At 40.8% G+C, this 21,736-nt stretch overlaps 3 protein-coding genes across 4 annotated transcripts in view; 2 read left to right on the forward strand and 1 right to left on the reverse strand.

The window, feature by feature from the left end:
* The window catches only part of LOC131685554 (diacylglycerol lipase-alpha), a 112,899-nt gene extending 102,856 nt beyond the window's left edge, over window positions 1-10,043 (forward strand). Inside the window, 2 exon segments of the mRNA XM_058969365.1 lie at window positions 7,112-8,203; window positions 8,205-10,043. Coding sequence (XP_058825348.1) covers window positions 7,112-8,203; window positions 8,205-9,017 — 1,905 coding nt within the window. The 3' untranslated portion in view covers window positions 9,018-10,043.
* A 2,867-nt stretch (window positions 10,044-12,910) lies between these two features.
* On the forward strand, window positions 12,911-17,525 carry LOC131685602 (mitochondrial coenzyme A diphosphatase NUDT8). Its single transcript, XM_058969459.1, has 2 exons — window positions 12,911-13,294; window positions 16,885-17,525. Exons 1-2 carry the CDS (start codon window positions 13,027-13,029, stop codon window positions 17,304-17,306), a joined length of 690 nt encoding a protein of 229 aa, XP_058825442.1. The 5' UTR covers window positions 12,911-13,026; the 3' UTR covers window positions 17,307-17,525.
* A 38-nt stretch (window positions 17,526-17,563) lies between these two features.
* The window catches only part of LOC131685590 (chloride intracellular channel Clic), a 64,678-nt gene continuing 60,505 nt past the window's right edge, over window positions 17,564-21,736 (reverse strand). For both annotated transcript variants that reach the window (XM_058969439.1, XM_058969447.1), the window contains one exon: window positions 17,564-18,858. In XM_058969439.1, the coding sequence (XP_058825422.1) occupies window positions 18,778-18,858 (81 nt within the window). In that variant the 3' untranslated portion in view covers window positions 17,564-18,777. The remainder of the gene's footprint in view (window positions 18,859-21,736) is intronic.

Consider the following 21,736-nt stretch of genomic DNA (forward strand, 5'->3'; position numbering starts at 1 on the left):
CGTCGGATTGCTGTCGCAATTGTCGAATCTCGTCCCTCATTTCGCACAAGACACGCAACAGGTCGTCCCCTACGAGCTGTTTAGAAAGAGATCCTTGGTTATCGGAAGGATTGGATCCCTGTGGAATTGCAGGTACGTCTGTACTCAGCAAATCTCCCAAAATCTCTCCATCCTCCCCTTCTTGGTTGTCGGGAGGAAGTGCTGCCTGTTCGTCATTAAAATGACTGGCATAAACTGCTAGAACTTCCTCCAGCAACCCCGAAATTTCCTGGTTGACCTCCCCTGCCGCATAATTTCGGATAACTTGGAGCCTAGACCCCAAATGAAGCAACCGTGTTCGGTAAATCTCCTTGTTTGGGCACCTGTACTGGAGATCTTCCTTGATTGTTAGTAGTTTACCAAGGCAGATCTCCTTTTCTTCACCCACGTCACCCCGAAAATTACGAACTAATTCCCTCCGAGACGACCGCTCATGCGACAAAATTCCCCGAAGACGCCGCTGCCGCTGGACACCCGAAAGATCCGAATCAGGAGAGATAAAAATGCTTCGAGATAGCAACTCAAAATCCAGCTCATCGAAATGTAAATGATCGACGCGCATGAACACACACGCTTGGTTGAATTTCTCCAACGCCATCATAACTTGCGCTATATTGGAAGAAACCACCAAGACACAAAGCATGTAAGTACTGGTACGGTAAAATTTCTGATTTTTCGCCCACTAACGATTCCCTTAAAATTTCAGGAAATCAAGCTGCTCCAAAAATGTCTCAAACCGGGTTGAGAATTCAAGGCGATTGGCCACCGCAACCGAATAAATGACAACAACCTTCAAACTACTCGTCCGGCAGACCAAACACAAACAACGCAATCCACAAATTCGGACAAAAAAAGGAAAATGCAAAAATCAAAAAATATACCAAAAAATGTAAATAAATAAATATTACGACCGCGGAACAATATTGCGGAAGAAACCTCACCGACTGTTCTACGAAAATCCTCGATTTAGTAGAAGCACCCCACACTCCGGAAGAAAAAAATATTTTCCAAAATAGGAAAATATTTTTTTCAGTGTGTTTTGCGCTGTGCGCCAAATGTAAGTAGGGGTTTGCCCACTACTCGGGTTCTGGTTTGCCCGGCGAACCCTTCTTTTCAGGGCGGCCTAGGTGCCTCTACAGAATTTCGGATTTTCGTAACAACAAAAAAAGTAAACAAACAAATTAAATTTACCAATTTTTATTCCACCGATTCCCTTCACTGCATACTACGCTGCTTCGGTTGTAACTGCTGGCGGACTGGCGGGCGGGTTTCTCCGTACGGCCGGGACAACAACGGCCTGGTCTGTCTACTGGTATCCCAGCTGGCTGCTCCGGCAGCGGTCCTTGGCGTTTAGCTAGGGAGGTGAGCTTGGCTCCTTTGTTGGAACCTCCCTAGCGACGTTGGCGACGAATCGCCGGATCGTCTACTCGCCGTAAACGATCCCGGACGTTACCGCAGTAAACTTCCCAGGGGGAACCTTTGTCCGCCCTGCTTCGTTCTCCTTGGCTATTAGCTATAGAGGAGAGCTTGGCTCGTTCGACTTATCCTCTATAGCGAGAACGGTCGGTGTACGGTTCCTTGGATTTTAGCCGGGGACGCGAGAATGCTCCTTTACGGTTAGCTGTCCCACTTCGGCGAACCAACACCACTCACTTCACTAGTGCCCGAACCACGGGCCGGCACTATTCGACGGTTTTATATCGCCGTCGCACGCGCGCACTGAATTCTTTCTTCTAGTGGCGGGGAACTGTCCCGAAAAAAAGAGAACACTTATCTCGATGTCTGTTTGAAGCCGTGGTCCGTCACTTTCTAACTCTTCTCACACGATGGCCGCCTTCCACCTCGACCGAAAACACCAACACCAAAAAAACCGTACCGCTGCATAGCTGTCATCACCTATGTGCAGCATAGCCAGTACACGTATTTCAGCAGTAGGAGAGCGGTGGCCTATCTAAGCCCTATGTTAACTATGTACAATTGTCAAACAAAAATTACTACACCTATCTGAACGCACAAAACCGTTCACAAACGCGAAACTATATAAAAATTTACAAGAAATAGTGAACGAGCGGTGAGCATAAATTTTCGTAAACAATACACTCTACGGAGAGAGTACGCACGAAAGGGTATATTTCCACCCAGCGCTAAATTGTTACCCTGACGGGTTACAAGATTAACCGATTTTCGTGTTGCTGCTCTTGATTCCTGGAATCGTCTGAGTGCTGTTGGTCTGTCTGAATTGGATATATCCACACGCCGGAGGATGCGAATATGCTTTCGATGCTTCCGGGCACCACCATGGTGCAGCTTTTGGTACCGCTCGGCCACTACTTCGTGGTATGCATTTGACAGCGGCTGCCGAGAATGTATCTGCGAACTGTCAATGTCCCACTCATCAGTACCGTTAATTGACTCATCTGTAAATTGTTAATATAGGTACCAGTCTGCACGATCATAAAGCCATTTTTGTCTGTATATTCGATCAGCTAGGGATGGAGATAGTGATCGGGAAATGATCGCTGTTATGTATATCCGGAAGGTGATCTTTCGAGCCAGGTTTTCCGAGCAGCAAGAAATATCAACAGCTGATGTTTTGCCCGTAGCTGGGTCGATTGGAGCTGGAGAAGTCATTCAGAATCACGAGCTTTCTAGTCAATGTCGTTTCTGTGATAAAGCGACCAAGCGCGTTCGATGACTTCGATCCCCAAGCGATGTGATGTGCACTGAAGTCTCCAAGGAACGCTAGTGGATCTTCCAGTTCATCATGCAGGTCGTCCAATGCTGCCTGGAAGGTGGGACGTAGATAGCCGCAACTGTTGCCTGTACTGACAGGAAGATAAGAGCGGCGATGACCTGTAATTTGATGTTCAGTTGCACGCGCTCAAAGGGTATGCCTTCTCAGATCGCAAGTCCTACACCATGTTGCGAATAGTGTTAGGGGTTCGATTTCAGTAGCAGCATATAGTTCCTGCCGAAAAAACTCTACTCTACCACACTTCAATTTACTTTCGTGTTTTGCAGCGCTATTACGCAAGGTTCGTGCTCAGAGATAACCAGCTTCAGCTCGCTCTGAGACCGCGCAGTTCCATTGCAGTGCGAAACATCCGTTGGAACAATTCGTGATGCATACTGACTACATTGGTCGATACTCGGCGCATTGGTGATTGTGTGGTATTGGCGCGTGATGACCCTTCACCGACGGAAACCAGGGAGGAGAATTACGAGAACTGTATATCTTGGAGTTAGGGACAGTCATCTTCCCCTCGGTCGATCACTTTTTGATGAAGTTGGGAATCTACTTTCTTCTTTTCTTCCCCAAACCAGTTATTCGTTCGATGTGTGCTGGCTAGAGCTTCCATCCCGGGAATTTATTTCCTGGGAATCCCGGGATTTTTGGATTTCCCGGGATTCCCGATTCCCGGGAAATTGTGTTGTCTCATTCCCGGGATTCGGGAATCCCGGGAAAAAAGATTTTTAATTTACTTAGTTTCTGCGAAAGAAATTCTGTAGGAAATATCGGCAAACATTTGGAGTGAGCAGTGAATGCAGATTGTGCTTTTCCAACTGATTTGCAGATCTTTGGACTACATATCTTTAGGCTCGCTGATATGTTTTCATGATTTTTTAGGTATATAGTCCAAGCCTTACTCAAAATACTACTAAAAATGTTGATATTTTCATGCAAAAATGGATTAATTTGCCGGTTAGTGATGCGCACGATATCTCTGCAACCGATGAGCCGACTGATCAGATTTTTTAACAGTTCTTTTAATAGTTTATTTTAATAGTTAGATCTTGAATGAAAGATCTTGAATGAATGCAATCAAAGTAGTAATTGAAATGGCGGTAATTTCTTAAAAAAAATCGATGAGTGTTTGTTTCAAAACTTGGGATGGTTTGTAGTGATATCATGCTTAACGCAAACGCTATTCAAAATAAAGAATGTTTCTAGAACGTCTGTAGAAATATTTGATCGGTTCATCAAATGCATATTTCGTCTAATTTGTTATACCGCCGAATGTCGCTTTCAACGATGCAGGCAGGATTTTTGAAGGGATAAGATCAAGCAATCTAGATACTCGCCCGTAACAGGAAATCGATGGTAGGCTTCATCCATCGCTGCACAGTTCGTCCATCATCTGCTTGATTTTGATTCACATTTAATTCGGAATGATGCTGATCCTACTGTGACAGAAGTAGATTCCATATATCACATTTTCTCATTTGATCGGAAATAACTGCACAATACCCTGAAGCAGCTTAATCTTTTCATTCAAGATTACCAAAGAAGGTGCTTTGCATTAAATTGACCCATCGTATCAGAACAACGAATTGCAATTTTGGACAGTAACTCCAGCAGCCGCGTTTAGTATATCGTCCCAATCGTATCCGTGATTACCAAAATTTGGATTATACATATAACCAAGAAAAATCAAAAGAAGTTGATGTTGCGTAAACTTATTGACGAGTTATCAAATGATTGAATGATGTGTAGGACGCCAAATCGCCTTTTTCTGACAACTGCTTTTAGGACAGATATATATGCAATCAAACGGGTTTGAAAACTTTTCAATTTATTCTTTTTTTTAAGAAAATCATTCACGTTTTTATATTTCTTCTGTATTCCCGGGATTTCCCGGGAAATTTATTATTTATTTCCCGAATCCCGGGAAGCTGAAAACCGTCGGGAAATGGAAGCTCTAGTGCTGGCTACTATAACGAGAGAAGCCACAGCATAATCTGTTCGTAAACGAAGTGGAAAGGAACTGGCCTGTGGGACGTCTAGCTCCACAGTGCCAGCCGCTTTTGAAACTACTACACGATTACTTCCAGAACTACCGACAGTGACCAGCACTGGGGAAAGACTGAGTAGTTTTCGTTGTTTGCTTCGACGCTAGTATTGTATTGATAAGTGTACGATCTCGAATCGAATGGGCCTTCTTCGGGCGTAAGCAAGCGATTGTGTAGAATGAGCGTATCGTCGATGTTGTCAGTAACATCTGGAAAGGCGTTTAAACCAGTAGTACCTGCGAGGGGATTAACAATTTCAGAACTAACCTGTGAAAGGTCCAGCCCTGCAGTGCCAGTACGTAAAAACCTCATTTGATGAAAATTAGCGATTTGGTTTGCGATGATTTTGAAGTTTAACTAATTTAAAATTGAGGAGTCCTCCGCCCTATAACAAACTATAAAATTTCGATTTGAGAGGGAATTTTGAACAAACTGTTATTTACCAAGTACAGTCCACTGCTATGGCTCTTACGGCCTAATCGAAATGAACCTTTCTAGTATCCAATTGTAACTCCGTTACTCATTGTCAATATTAAAGACCAAAGACCGAGACTAGATTATTTTTCCTACGTAAATACATCGATTAAACATATCACATTTAGTTAAAGATTAAGATATATTAAGCTTATTTTAGTTTTTCTTTTATTTTGTATTATTTTTCCAGAACTGAACTACTATCAATAAAACAAATGGTTAACCCTACCTTACCCAGGCCATTATAGAACTTTATTCACATTCGAATTCCAATAGCTTCCAGTGATTAAATGTTTCGTTGCATGCATGTTTGGTTTTGTATTACTTCTGTCCAATCAAAACATTTCAAATTCCAAAACAACGTGAACAAAACGAGTACAGTTCGCATATTGTGTCAGTAAATCAATCGTAAGTTTGCCACTTGAAATAGCCTCTCTCTGTTGGTACATTGATCCAATTACATTAAATAAATGAAGAAAATAAGGGTCCGCTATTCGAACATTACATAAAATTCGTGACAATAGAAATGAAAATACTAATTGTTCGTGCGTACTGTAGGATATTTGATACTAACACTATGACCGTTTCGTGTTTCGTGCTGCCTAAACTCCTCGTCCATGATCCACCATTCAAACTGAGCTGTGCATCGGCCCATCTAGCGAAGATATGCTAACTATATGCGACGTAACATTGGCATCCATTAAGACTCGCTTCTCGGTGACACTTGAACCATCTTGCACTCTTTCATTCTCTTTTACTAATTCCAGCTTTTTCGTTCGTTTGTTTTGCAATTTTAAGTGTGTGATTCTTTCTATTTGTTCACGTCAGTATTCTCTTATTCGCTACAAATTCAGTCGAGTTATGATTCTTTCACTTCCATACGCTACTACTTCTGCCTCGCCTATACGATTTGATAGCTGCCATTCGAATTTATCTAAATTTTTCGACAACTAAACTGCTGCTACCACTGACTGGTGGAATTTCCCTTACCGGCTACATCTCTTGGTTGTAGCAGTAATTTGAAAACGAAAAGTATCAGCAAAGCTACAATTGTTTCATTTTTTTCCTTTCTTTCCTTAAATCTGGGAAACCCACGCACACATCCAACCCACTCAAACAAAAAAACAAAATCATGCAATCTGCACCACATCAACGTTTCAAATTTCCGAAATCGACCAACCACACCACCCCCAGTTCCTCGTACAATCACTCAAAGGCCAATTGGCGGTGGAAGTTAGCGTTAGCGTTGGAACTAGTAACCAACATGTCGATGAAAAGCAGGCGGCCATGCTGGAGATAGTACAGCAACCGAGTGCATCGACAACGATCGTGGTATTGGAGAACGATGCCATAGCCACCATGAAACACGACAACGATCTGGGCGCTGGAGAAATGCTAAAGCGGGACACCACCGTAACGATGAATCTACACTCCGTCAACGACACAAGGTAGCCGTTTGCGCAGAAACTCACCCAATCCCAGTTTCCGAATTGGTTCAATATACTACGGAAAATATGCTAGGGCGGACAGTTATTTTCTTTTCGTAGATGATTTGGTTTGTTTTATAATTGTTTGGAAAAGCTATTAATTTTGCTAGAACACGGTAAGTTTGCATGGTCATTGGAAACTCCTTGAACACTTTACGGCACTCGCATGAATCAGGTAAGAAATTTTTGATAATTCAATTTTTATATCTATGTTGCAATCATTATCTCCCGATGAATCGTAAGTATTGTTTTCAATTTCTCAAACGATTACGCCGACGCGCATTCTTAGCTAACAATTTCTCTTTCCCTCCATCTCCCAGGTTATAACCACCGTCGGCCCCCGAAAACCTCAACGCCAGTCCTCGAATGCCAACTCGTCCATTGCTTCGGATGCCATCGATGCATTACTTCTGGAGGGGCAACAGCTCAACACCACTTCTCAACAACCATCGGGAATCTCATCGCTGCAGAGTCCTGCGTCACCTTTGGTTCCGCATAAAGTCTGTCTGGAAACATCCTTCACCAGTCTGCAGTCTCCGCTGGATCACAACCCGCCTAGCAAAGCATCCTCCGTGGTTGGCAGCATCCTGGGTGTTCGCAGTCAGCTCTCCAGTGTGGTCGATGACAGCGGTATTCCTAAAAGCCTTTCAGGACCAAGTGAAGCAACTACAGTAATTTTCAACGATCCGCATCATCTCGCACAACCGCTGCGAGCATCCAGTTCGGCTAGCAATGCTACCACTGCCACCAAAATGGTCAATTTCAGCACCTCTCCGACGAATGTGATACGATCGACTGCGCAAGGTAACTCTCAGGCTAAACCCAACAGTTTGTCCTGGAACGGAGTTCGACAGAATTCCTTCGACATCAAGAAAATAGATCTAATTCATGACGATTGGTTCGGGCTAGCCCCGCTGGCAAGTCCAGAAAGTTTGTCGGAGCTATCAAGTATCAGTTCACGTGCTAGTTTCGGGGCCAACCTAGCCTCCAGTATCGACCGGTATTTGGAGAAAATTACCGAAAATAAAGAAAGCAGCCGAAAAGGAGACGGATCGGATCCATTGCTGGAATCACAACTGCACACACCGAAGATCATGCGACGCACGCCGAAAGTCAGTGGCAATCTGTCCATGTGCGCGGAAGACATGAAAACAATTAACAGCTACAAGCGAATGGGAAAGATCTTTATGTTGAACCGAGCCCCTTCGGACAGTGATTCAACGATGGATAGTTATGAATCGGCACACAATGTGATCGTACTGGACGGAAATGGTATTATCGGTATGGAAGAACTCGGTAGCGCCAGTGGGAACTCTCCGACCAAGGAAAACTCCAAATCCGCTGATAATCTGGACGACTTAAGTACAAGGCCATCGACAACAGGAACGAGTACGGGCTGTGCTGGTGGTGGAATGTGCTGGTGGTGGAACCAAAAAGACCTCATTTACCGTAAGTGATAGTGCAATACAGCACGAATGCACCTCAAATTGCCCCTCCTGTCCCTGTCGGCGATCTCCGGGTGGGCCGTGCTGCCAAAAGTTCAATCACCGTGATTGCTACAACTACAAGTACACGTCGTTCAATATATTTAAGTTCAATAACAGTAGAGATAGTGGCAGCACACGAGACAGCAAAACTGCTAGCTCCAGCGACACGTATCATAGCGCAATGTCCTCGTTGATGGGCGATCTCGACCATAGCGGTTCCAGTACAAACAACGTCATATCCAGCAGCAGTAGTAGCAGTAGAACATTACAAAACACTTGCCTCAAACCGGGTGTCCTAGAGTCCCACTTCCCCGTATATCCCGAAACAATCTCCGACGAACGGCTGTCATTGCTGTCGAATACCAACGAAGCCAGTCCGGTTAGGTTGTCCACCGTGGCGACAATGAACAGCCAACGATTGGCGCTTAAAAGTCAGCTCAGCAGCCCCTCCGTCAGTAAGCATCACAACGATGACGATCTGAACTTGTTCACTCGCAACGAATCTTTACCACTGTTGGCGAGCCTTGTCGAAAAATCCTCCCCAACCAAGTATGCCCGCAAAAAACATTCCGCAGTGTATCCCAGTGAAGCCGGACATCCTATTGCCACCGCAGGATTCAGCGCTGGTAGCAGTAGCAATGGTGGTGGTAGCATTGCCACCCTTCATTCGTCCTCGTCGTACTCATCGGTCGCTTCGTCACCCAGTCGACAGACTACGAAAAATGAAAGCAACGTGTGAAGATTCAAACAAAAGAAAACCTATCTAGTCTACTGTCATTTTCTCGTTCCCCTTCTTCTACGCAGTACTCATAGGAATAATTCTCGTCTTGGAACCAGCAGTCCATTTACAGTCTTCGTATAAGGTAGCCTTAACAAGTTGTGAATCTCGTGGGGAAAAACTCAGTTCTAGTCAGCTTTAACAAAACACTAAATACAATGGATCATTAGGAAGCAGTAGTAAGTCGAAGAATGTGCCAAAATATAATACAAAAAGGCATTTACTCGCTAAGTTAAGACAGTAGGGGAATCAGAAAAAGTCAATTTTACTATACAAGTCAGTACCATAATGGAATGCCGGAAGACATTCAGTCATTCAGTTGCGAAATGATAAATATACTATTTCTAGACACTATAGCAAATATACAAGATTTCATTCGAGGAAAAAAAGGATACTATTGTAGTAAAAATGTAGCACTAAATGAGCATACGACAGAATGTTTAGAATTTTTACATTCAATTTCAACTTTTAATATTTGTTACCGAAAACAAAACTACAGCAAACAGGAAATACAAGTTTAGAGCAGGACTTACTGTTAGCAAATGGTCTAAAGATTCTAAATTTTGTACATACAAACTTTCCTGCGTCAGAATATAGTGAAAAGAAAAAACAAACGAACTGAGGCAGGAATGTTTACTCCAAAAGACATGAAAACAATAACGAACAAAGTACAGTTAAAGCGGCAGAATGATGAAAACACAAATGGAATCTGTCAAATCAAACTTAGAATGGATTTTTTGCATTACAACCAAAGTTATAATTAAAAACAAAAACAAGCTAAAATTTTCTAATAGAGAAACTAAACATTTCAGATTCGTTCGACTGTGGGAGGATAACATAAAACCAGCATGGGAAATGATTAACTAAAGAACCTATAAAATCCAGTCATATTAAACGGAAAGTAAGGAGTATTATTACTATTTAGAGAATATATTTGTTAGTTGATTGAGATATCAGAAAAAAAAGTGGAATAAAAACTAATCCAAATTGGGCGGAGTTTCATTTATTTACTACTTTTGGTAAAAGGAATATCTGTCATGTTGATTGCAAAAGAAGGGAAATACTTGTCCAATCTAGCGGTAACACCGAAATTTAGTTGATTGCAGGCTTGTTAGATGAAGTGTTTATTTGCTTCGCCTTCTATTTCGACAGACTTCGCAGCCAATTCTTAGTGTACAGGACAATTGCAACTGACCACTAAGAATCCATCCTGGCTGGGTTGGCGGTAAGTACCAAACAACAGAGAATTAAGCGTTAATTCTACAGCATAATAGCTTGAGATATACGCGAAATCAATAATTATAAGCTTGGGCCGTGTGTTTCTGTAGGCAAAGCTGCAAATTGCAGAAAGGTTAGTTTGAACTTGAAGGAGGAACAAATCTCAAATCATGTCCTACTGTGCTTAAGTCGCAGTTGTTCGTTTCATAATGGATACAGCCCAACCGCTTAATAATTTTTCATGCATTTGCAACTTCATTGGCGATGTGATTATCCCCCACTGGTACCCTGACTTGTTTTTTTTTGTGCAAAAAAATCCTGAGCATTCTTTATGATGTTCATGTATACTAGAATATACTAAACATGTAAACATTTAACCAAAAATGCCCACTACAGAGCAGATGATGGCTTTGGCGAAGTATCGATTTGAAATGAATCTTTGAATTAACTGGAAGTTGGCAGTTTCGTATTACTGGTAGGGGGTCCGCGAAGAATATCTTTTCCGCCTGTAAGTAAGCGTAAGTAGGGGTTTGCCCGGCGGACCCTTCTTTTCAGGGCGGCCTAGGTGCCTCTACAGAATTTCGTATTTTCGCAACAACAAAAAAAGGAAAACAAAACAAAAAAATAATTGATTTACCGACTTTTATTCCACCAAATCTCCTCTTTGCTGCACTCTGCTGATGAAGCTGATCAGCTGCTTCTGACGATGGCGGGAAGGAGAGCGGTTTCTTCCGACCGGCCGGGAACACAACGGCCGTGTTCTGCTTGGACGTTTCTATCAGCTGCTTCGGCTACGGTCCTTGGCAATTAGCTAGGGAGGTGAGCTTTGCTCTTTTGTTGAAACCTCCCTAGCGACAGGGCGACTGATCGCCGGGTCCACTCACTCCCCGTGAATGACCCAGGTAGATACCGCAGTAAACTACCTCAGGTGGATCCGTTGTCCTCCCTGCTTCGCCCTCCTTTGCGATTAACTGTGGAGGAGAGCTATGCTCGTTCGGCTGATCCTCCACAGTGAGGGCGGTGTGGTATCACTGGGTCCTTTGTGTTTAGCCGGGGAAGCGAGTGGCTCCTTTACGTTTAGCTTCCCGTCTCGGCGACTTTAGTGGCGGGAAACTGTCCCGAAAAAATACTCTTTACGGACGTTTGCTATAGGCCGTGGTTCGTCACTTTCTAGCCAAAACTCGATGGCTGCATTCCGCACTAGACTATCACAAAACAAACACCAAAAAATGCACCGCCGCATAGCTCTCATCGCTATGGCACAGCATAGTCAGACCACTTTTGCAGCGAGAGGAGAGCGGTTACCTACTAAACCCTATGTTATTAATTTACAATTGTCAAACAAAAATTACTACACCTATCTGCACGCACAAAACCGTTCACAAACGCGAAACTATATAAAAATTTACAAGAAAAAGTGAACGGTACCGAACAGCGGTGAGCATAACTTTAACGTAAACAACACACTCTACGGAGAGAGTACGCACGAATAGGTATATTTTCACCCAGTGCTAAATTGTTACCCTGGCGGGTTACACGCCTGACTACAAGGTTTGTTCCAATACACGCTTTTTGCTCCGGAGGCAGCCAGGTGTCTTTTTCTTGGTGAAGTATTGCTATTGCGTGCAAATAACCAAACAGACAAATAATGTCGAATCGTAGTTTTATAGTGTTACGGCTTCAGACAGAAGCTGCTCAAATAGCAGATGACGGCATGTAGGAACTCGCAACGATAGTGTTAAATTAAATTTCCAGTTTGTCGGCTAGATTACGTTGTATCAAAACTTCCTTACAATAATAAATTCATATAATCCGTTTCGATATGAATACAAATAGTTTTCTCCTTGCATTAATCAAAAATTTGAAAATCGTCCATACTCTTTAACGAATGGAGCGTTAGTATGAAATAGATTGAAGCACAAGCTGCGTGTTTTCGTGTTTCTCCCGATAGTTCTCACAATGTGGTGGCTACGAAACTATATTGGAGATAACTGGCGTTGTTTAAGTTTAACTACAGAGAACAAATCCTTAACACAATCCTGTCTGCACATTCACTTCATCAGAGTGTCGTAGCCATACGTCGTTGTCCATACTTTTCAAATAATGTTTTTTTTTTGCAGTCGTAGAATTGCATTCGCGCGCATTATCAACGACGACTGCCATCCGATTCCTTAACTTTTTACCCTGCGGAGCATTTTCATCACCTGTAGTCTGGACTATCAGAATTAACGTGTCGAATGAAAATTTAGTCGCGTAAAAAAAAATTGAATTATTTTCTATTTCTGCGTAAAATTTGAATTATTTTCTATCAGAAAATAACGCACTTCACGCGCAATGATGTGTTCACGCATAACTTCCAACCAGCTGGAAAATTGAGCTCTTCCCAACTAAAAAGATTCACCCCTGTGAAAATGATTAGGGGTGAAATATTTCGCAGAGGTCTATTTCATATTTCTGCGTAGGTAGCATCGGGGTACCCTTCGAAGTTTCTTCTTTACCGACCGTACTGACAATATACCAAAATCAACTGAGCTTTGTTTACAAAATGTGTTTATATCCTAGTAAAAAAATTCAAATTTGAACGGTCTTAGCCGTCTGTCAATTCAGACACTCCAAACAAAAAAAAAAAAAAAAAAATTCAAATTAACTGCTAATTACCTAATACTACCCCGTTCACCCAATATTACTAATCGCTTCACTAGCATCGTCCGCTCTGTAGTACTACGTACAGTAATTCTTTCACATTCGTCAAATGAAGCTCATAAGAACCACAATCCGAAACTATGGAAACTCCCCGTTACTCAACCATCTAGGTCCCGCACTGCTAACCAACCCGGCCGAGCAACGTCGTGTCATCGAGAACCTACAATCGCTGCCGAAGATTCGCCTAAACTCGAAACCGCCGGGCAAACACGCCGCAGTACTGATTCCACTGTGTCTGGTCGATGGCAAGGTCAGTTTGCTTTATACACTTCGATCGGCTACGCTGAGCAACTATCGCGGACAGGTGTCGTTTCCAGGTAGTTCAAAGGATGTCGATTTTTTAAAAATTATGTTGTGTTTCACTTTCACATAGATGCGAATATTTGATAGGACAAAACGACTAAACGTGTTGGTGTATCGTCCAGAGTTGCTACCTCTGTTGATACTGTGACCCGGAAATTTTTACTAGTAAGATTAGGCGGGGGTGTTGACCCCATGAAAAACATGAGTATCCGCTGACATCAAACAGAATGTCGAATCAAAGTGATTGCACGAGCATATTTGGGAACACTCGTCATTTTTGTTACCTAATAAGAAGAGACCAATGTGCTCTCTTTCTCCCTTTCTCGAACCTGTCAGGTCAGTAATGCAGCACATTTTTTGACAAAGCATAATACTAACCACTATTCTGTGAAGTTACCGTTTAGCTTTAAATTGGTCGAGTTTGCGAATGGTTTTGTTGTATAATTTTGCGTCCCCGACTAACCGTAAGGAATGCAAAAGTAGCCATTCTCGCTGTGGAGGATAAGTCGAATAAGCATTGCTCTCCTACACAACTAACACAAAAAGGAGAGAAAGCAAGCAAGATACCATCTAGGAAGTACTCTGCGGTATCTTTTCAGAACCTGCGTGGAGCATAATATATATATATATATATATATATATATATATATATATATATATATATATATATATATATATATATATATATATATATATATATATATATATATATATATATATATATATATATATATATATATATATATATATATATATATATATATATATATATATATATATATATATATATATATATATATATATATATATATATATATATATATATATATATATATATATATATATATATATATATATATATATATATATATATATATATATATATATATATATATATATATATATATATATATATATATATATATATATATATATATATATATATATATATATATATATATATATATATATATATATATATATATATATATATATATATATATATATATATATATATATATATATATATATATATATATATATATATATATATATATATATATATATATATATATATATATATATATATATATATATATATATATCTAATTAACAGTTCAGAACCTAAATTGGCTATGGAATTTGCATATCGACCTCGTCTCATCAGAATCCGACACTAACTTAGTGACAGGACTAAGCTAGCGCCGAACTGACGCTAGCTCCAGCATCAGTCCGGCGCTAGTTTAGTCTTGTTAGTTAGCGTCATATTCTGATGAGACGAAGTCGAAACGTAAATCTCATAGTTATAGGATTTGTGCCCTTAACGCGCAAAGGTTTAAACAATTTTCTCCTTGGCGGACAAAAGGTAGTTATTACCTAAATCTTTCTCCACTAAGGAGAAATATAGCATAGTTCAGAACTTGTTTGTCGTTGACCCGGCCGAACGAAAAAATCCCTCGCTATCTCACCAAGTAACAGCTACATCAATAAAGTATTTTGGTGAAATTGAAAAATGTTAACTTTTTCAAAGTATTTTGTACAATTCAGTGAAATGCATGATTTCGACTTGGTAAATAGCGGATCATTTGTCTTAAAGTTGTGATAAAGCTTGTTTTTTTTTTTCATTTTCCTTACTTTATGTACGAAATTCGAAATAATTTTAGCCATCTTAAGCTAAAATGGTCGGTGTTAAGTCAGACCGGACTAAGTGACAAAATATTGATTTCGAGAAAAACGGGTTTAAAGTTTAAATCGCGGCATCCTTTACGTTATAATTGGAATTTATTTTTTTGTCATAACTCTTGTTTATGGTTACATATTTCAAATCTGGCAAAAGTCGAATGTAGCTGAAGAAATTCTTTATCCAGTGCTATCATTATCTCACTTTGATATTTGGCGATTTAGTCCGGTCTAACTTAACACCGACCAAATGTTGGATAAAATATTTTTGAACCCAAAAAATAAATGCTAAAAGCCTTGTTTACAATTTTTAAAAATATTGTAAATCAAACATTTAATTTAGCACCAAAAGAAGTAAAATCATCCGTGGACTCACTAAACTTGGAGAAATTGACCTAAACCCCGTCTGATTCAGTATCTTTTGAATTTGTTAGAGACTTTGATAGAAGAGATTATTCTTTCGTCAAAGGGTCAAAATAAATGCTTCGTTTTTGGCCGAGCGTCAAAACCCAGTGTGAACAGCCGAGTGAGGTTATGTTATCCTGACAACTTTAAATAACAGTCGGTTTTCATCTTTTTTTTCTACTGGGAGAAATATAACAGGGCACTGTTAAAACGATGTTGGAGTTCAACTGGGGCAAAGATAACAATGACGACGTAAACGAAGCAGCTTAAGGGTCAAACAATATTTAATTTCGTGCTAGTTACTGATGAGATGAATTCAAAACACAAAAATTCAACTTGATCTAAGTTAGGTGTTATATCCTTAAGCACAAATTGGTTTAATGCAATTTTTCCCCTTTGGGCAGTAAATTTTGCATAGTACCAGGCGTTTGATTCCCAAGTAGAGAGATAAGTACTACATCATCAGCGAACCAGAGATTCTGTACTTGCTTCCCGAGACATCAACCGGTAGTGGGTTTGGATTTGACCCAAAGTTGGTGCTAGTTACTGATAAGTTCTAATTCTAAACACAAAGTCCAACTCCATCGGAGTAGAATGAAAACGATTCTTCGATCAAATAGAAATGAAAACGACGTTTCTGCTGGCTGATCTCAAAATCTGTATGCCGTTTTCTGAATGATTCACTGACTGCCGTGTCTAGTAGAAGTCATTACTTCGAGTAGTCAAAACATGCCGAAACGAAAAAGTTAATAAAACGTTGTTAACCCAACAAACAACGAAAGCTGATCAAGCCTTTGATCAGAGAGAATAAGCTGAACAAGAGCTGTTTAAGCAATTATCCAGCTGAATTGCTTGTTGCGAATACTTGGAATTACACAATTAAAATTACTGATTACATTGACTCGAGGTGAAAATCGAGTATCTCGACGATCCTTTGATTGTAGATCTCTGTTGTAGATATAAAATAGCAATCAGTTCAAAAACTGAAACAAGATCAGTTCCGACTGACAAATTTTGGGAAACTGTACAACTTCTTGGACATGCAGTTATGCTGGAGAGATTAGCTTCAGAAGATAGGCATGAGAACGTCCATGTAGATGAGACGAAACTAAAGCGACATGATGTCTACGATATGCTTTTTTCCATCAGGTATCTCGTATATTAACCAAACCGTTAATCAGAGTGGTGGCTGATGCTGATCGGGCTGCCGATATCAAGGACCGGTGAACGGATGGTTTAAAGCTTCCGGAAGGGCAGGCAGACCCAGTAAAATACAAGAAAAAGCCGTCTCCGTATCGTCAAAAGCGGTCAAATAATAATTTTAAATAATTGAATAGTTTTAATTTACAATAGAAAAAAAATCCATTAGTACTAGATAACAGTTTTATAGGTTAGAAAAGAAACAGATATACATAGCTCAGAGTGATTGGTTCCCAAATCATTTTCTATTGCGCCCTTCATTTACACGTTCAACTTGATCTACCAAAAATATTTGACGTACGCTTCCTTCACTCCACAGGTGGCATCCGGGATCCCACCGACGCAACCATCGAAGCATGCGCTACTCGCGAGACCGAAGAGGAAACCGGAATCCCTCGTGGAAAAATTCACGTTTGGGGATGCGGTAACGAATTGATTCCCAATTTTGGTCCTGCGATTACACCCGTTGTGGGTACCATAACCGACTACAGTCGGGAAATGCTGGTTCCCAATCCGGACGAGGTACAGAAAGTGTTCACCGTACCGATCGAAACTTTCCTAGCGGTGCAGAATCGGAGACACACTCAGTTCAGAGCCGGCTACACGGTACCAGTCTATCTCGGCGGAGAGGAAATCGTCTGGGGCATGACGGGTATTATAACGCATCAGTTTCTGTCGGCATTGTTGCCTAAGGAGGTTTACTCTAGACGAGTTCCGTTTTTAAAGAAATATAGCAGCTGACGGAGCATGCGTAAAGGTCGATAAAGTAGATTGTTCGTGGTGCAATCCGGGGTTACCCAAAGTGATATTTTAGCTGTAAATAGGTAGAACACAAATCAACACAGTACTACGAAATATCATAGCACGGTGTTTTATTCGAAAAAAGAATTTGAGAAAATATAAAAAGAGGCTAGTCCAGCTTTGATTATGCTGACACCTTGCTACATTAACAAGGGGGAGGACTGTGATCTAAATTAATCGTCCAACACGCTTATGGATTCGAGTCGAAAAAGGAATCATTTTCATTTATTTATCTTTGTCTCTTTCAACAGCACATATAAAACAAGTTGTAAGTAAATAATTTACAACAAAAAAGTTATAACTCTCTGCTCAGGTTTACCTGCAAATAAAGGTCAATTTGTTTCGTTAAAAAAGCTGATGCGCATTTTTTGTATTGTTTATCATCGTCTTCACAAAAACAACCATTTGCTACAACTACGTTCCGCAATTGTTTATTTTACGTGATCTATTCTATATGTGTGAATGGGTAATAACGTACTTTGCTTAAAACTTGACCGTGTACTATCTTTTTTTTATCTCATTACTATTGAGTTTGCGTTATATTTACACAAAGTTATGTGTTGTTTTTTAATTTATTTTCCAAATAAATCGATCCAATTGCATATGATACTTAACAACTAAGATCCCTCCTTATTTTGCCTATTCCAACTATTTCGACTCAAGTTAAAAACATTTAAAATTGTGATTTTTCTCGAATTGCTGTTTTGTTAGTTTTAAGCCTTTCATGTGTTGTTACTATAAAGATTCGTTGGTTGTGTTTGATTCAGTTGAAATCGCCATACCGGGGAGAAGTGTTCATATAAGAGGGGTTTGGGTGGGGGAAAGATTCGTTTTTGTTTGTGACTCAGTAGTAGGAGCTGGGGGGTTAGGATTAGCCTAATCGATATAGGTATCATCTCAGTTGGGAAAGAAACACTGCGTTATCCTTTTTTTTAATTCATTCTGTTTACGTTGGCCATAACTAGCCTGTTTTATTCAACCGCGTGTCTTTTCTCGGTACCAACATAATAGGATTTAAAAATACAAGATAATAAACAACGAATTTATCCACTAAATTCTACTTAGAATAATCTTTACATTTGTTTTTTTTGCTTTCGAATTGATGTCTGCTCGATTTCACTACACTGCTGCCGCTGAATTATTTCCCTCATTTATAAATTACCCATCCATGATGGCCTTCACGGAACAATAGAAAAAAGGCAACGATCGGTTTAGTAGACCGTACATATTTTGTTTTGCAGCTGGCAGCACTGCTGCCAACGTGCGATGGGTTCCGTTTGGCGGACTCGCGGATGTATCATTATTGTAAATGGTTATCAAAATGTTGTGTTTGTTTGTTATCTAATTTCACGGTACGGCTTCCGCATCTCTAATAAAAAGTTCTGATTCTACCGCCTCTCTCTCTCTCTCTCTAGTGATCGTTTAGGTCAATCGGGATCGATGTGGTAAACGTGGGCGTTTCCAGTTCCTCGTGTTTCTTCATCTTCAGCATCTGTGTTGGTGGAGAGCGACAGGAAATTGGAAGGGTGAGGTCAAAAAATAAAAAAAAATATTTTTACTTCACTTAACGTTTCTTTTTCTTTTCTTCAGTTCACTTTTCAGTTTAGTAGAAACAGCACACCTCAACCGCTTGGTAAAACAAATACGCGTACACTTTGAAAGCAAACGAACAACAAAAGAGCAATAACTTTATAGCGATATGGAAATGAAGACACAGTTTGGTGCACTTGTGAAAATGATATGATGATACTGATACGGTATTGATTTGCAAACGAAAAAAAAGAACAACAAAACGCATGGAATAACGCAATGCGATGCGCGGATCAAGCGATATAGCGAAAGTGAAAAATAATACAAAACTGATTGATCGTGCAAATTAGAGGCCGATTATACAATTTATGATGGTGGTAAAACAAACATTGTGATTAATGCTATTTATAACTGTAAATTGCGTCGAATACTTCGAAGCGCACCTCCAACCACCGACGAGCTCATTAAACCCTTCAATTCGTCAACATCAATTTTGTTTAAGACGTTGCTAGTACAGTCAGGACCTGATTTTACCAGCCCCCGATTTCATTAGAGGCGAACCAAGTTGATCTGTTGACGGCGACTCGCGAAGCAGAGTCAGCACAGAGAACAGACATATAAAAGCTAGAACAACCTTTTTCGAAAAACCTGAGTAAACGTTTGAATTGAAATACGTTGAAAATCGCCATCGCACACAGGTTTGCATACATGAATCAGCATTGAATCAAAGTTTGCATGCAAGGTCCGTATAGCGATTGTTGGGCGTTTTATTTCTTACATACATTGAAAACTTGGCTTGGATGTCAGTTCTCTATGGAGTCAGTGAGTGAAATAGTGAGGAAATGATCAGTTTTAGCAGTTAATCCACCCAGCAGGGCAAATTAACCTGTCTCAAAATTCCTTTTTGCATAGTACAAAACAGTTATCTTACACGGCACACGTGATAAAATCTACCAAAGTAGCATACAGATACAGTACGAAAGTGAGCGGTATAATGAATAAGCCACTTCGCAGGACATGTAAATTCTTCTCCAAAATCTCTCTGGGAAAAGTATAACAGTGAGTCAATAGAATAAGTGTCTGCACCGACTCGCGAAACAGTGTCAGGGAGCGGTACAGCGCAAAAGTGAGCTACTTCACGGCTTATCCAGCCCGCAGGGCAGACAAACCCAACTCCCCAGTCCCTTCTTTGCGAGTTGTGAAACCAAGCGCACAACGGGCCGTCGACTTCTAGTGTGAAACGTGATACAGTGAGATGACAGTGATCATTCTTCGGCGATCATAAGAGTGCATGGAATGTCGGTAAAATTCGAGCCGAAGCAATCAGAATATATCGCAATTGCGATACTGCAGTTGGCAGTGCAGTGACCAGTTAAAGCACCGGTTAACATGTAGCAGTGGAATTTCGAAAAATGTAGGAGAAATCACAGGACACGATTGTTTTAGAAAGGCCTTTGTCTGGCGACACGTTTGTAGATTATTCCAATAATTGCGGCGCTCGAACAAAGTCCAGGACCGGACTTGTTGAAATTGGAAGGGTGGGCTCAGAACCAACGAAGTTAATCGCTGCACCTGCCCTAATGAATTCGTCAGCCCAATCATTTTTAGTAATAGTAAAATGTCCGAGCACCCAGACAAGGCAGATAGTTTTGACAACGGTTAGTTCTACGACTTGGGTTCGGCACGCGATCACTAGTTTGAACCTTGTGTCTGAGCTAACGGCCTTGATTGCAGCCTGACTATCCGAGCAAAAGTTTAAAACTTTCCGGACAAGCTGTGTTGAGGGGCCGATTGAATCCCAGCACATAGTCGCGAAGATTTCCGTAGTACAGTATCTACCTAGCGAGTGAGATTGTTCGAATATCATTTCACGACAGTACACACCAGCACGTCTCTCCATCAGAGAGCCCGTGGCCAGTGTAACAGGACACTTGGGTTTATTGTCTCTCCTTATAGTCAGACAGGCCACTTGTCTCGAGAGGGAATCTTCACATGGAATGTCCTGAAACGAAAACTACATTTTAGTGTAATATCGCTGGGAGCAAGAATATCGTCACACCTGAGTGCCTGGCTTGTCGGTACAGTTCGAGCCGAAGCAAAGATCACGGTGTAAGAAAAACCGACTCACATAAGGTCACTCTCTATGCAGAATCACACAGTTCCCAGGTAATTTCTTCCCAAAGATTAAAACTTATCTGTAGCCCGCCAGGGTAACAATTTAGCACTGGGTGGAAATATACCTATTTGTACGTACTCTCTCCGTAGAGTGTATTGTTTATGTAACATAATGCTCGCGCCGCTGTTCCTCCTTGTGACCGACCCCACTCATCAACTTTTTCTTGTTAATTTTATTTGTTCTAGCTTTTGTGAACGATTTTGTTGGACTAGATAGGTGTAGTATTTTTTTTTATTTTGACTATAGAGGTTTTAACCTTAGGGTCATTCGCCTCTTTGTCGGGTTAGAGAAATCTCTTTAGAAAAATCTCTAGCCCTATGTGCGGGGTTGGGAATTGAACCCAGGTGATCTGCGTACAAGGCAATCGATTTACCAACTACGCTATCTCCACCCCCATAGGTGTAGTAATTTTTGTTTGACATTTCTGTATAATACGCATAGGGTTTAGTGAGGTTACCGCTCTCCTCTTGCTGAAAAAGTGTACTGATTATGCTGTACCATAACGATGACAGCTATGCGGCGGTTCGGTTTTTTGTGCGGAACGATTTGTTTTGGTCGTGGGGAAGGCGGCCATCGAGTTTTTGGAGAGAGTGACGAACCACTGTAAGGAACAAACGCCCAGTACTATCCATCTTTTTTCGGGACAGTTTCCCGCCACTAGTGC

This window comes from Topomyia yanbarensis, chromosome 1, assembly GCF_030247195.1.
Source record: "Topomyia yanbarensis strain Yona2022 chromosome 1, ASM3024719v1, whole genome shotgun sequence".
NCBI lineage: Eukaryota > Metazoa > Arthropoda > Insecta > Diptera > Culicidae > Topomyia > Topomyia yanbarensis.

Bases quoted from the DNA above. Each gene is read 5' to 3' on its own strand.
- LOC131685602 (XM_058969459.1), top strand. From the start codon at position 13,027: ATGAAGCTCATAAGAACCACAATCCGAAACTATGGAAACTCCCCGTTA. The intron at 13,295-16,884 runs GTAGTTCAAAGG...TTCACTCCACAG, and splicing joins CGGACAGGTGTCGTTTCCAG to GTGGCATCCGGGATCCCACC.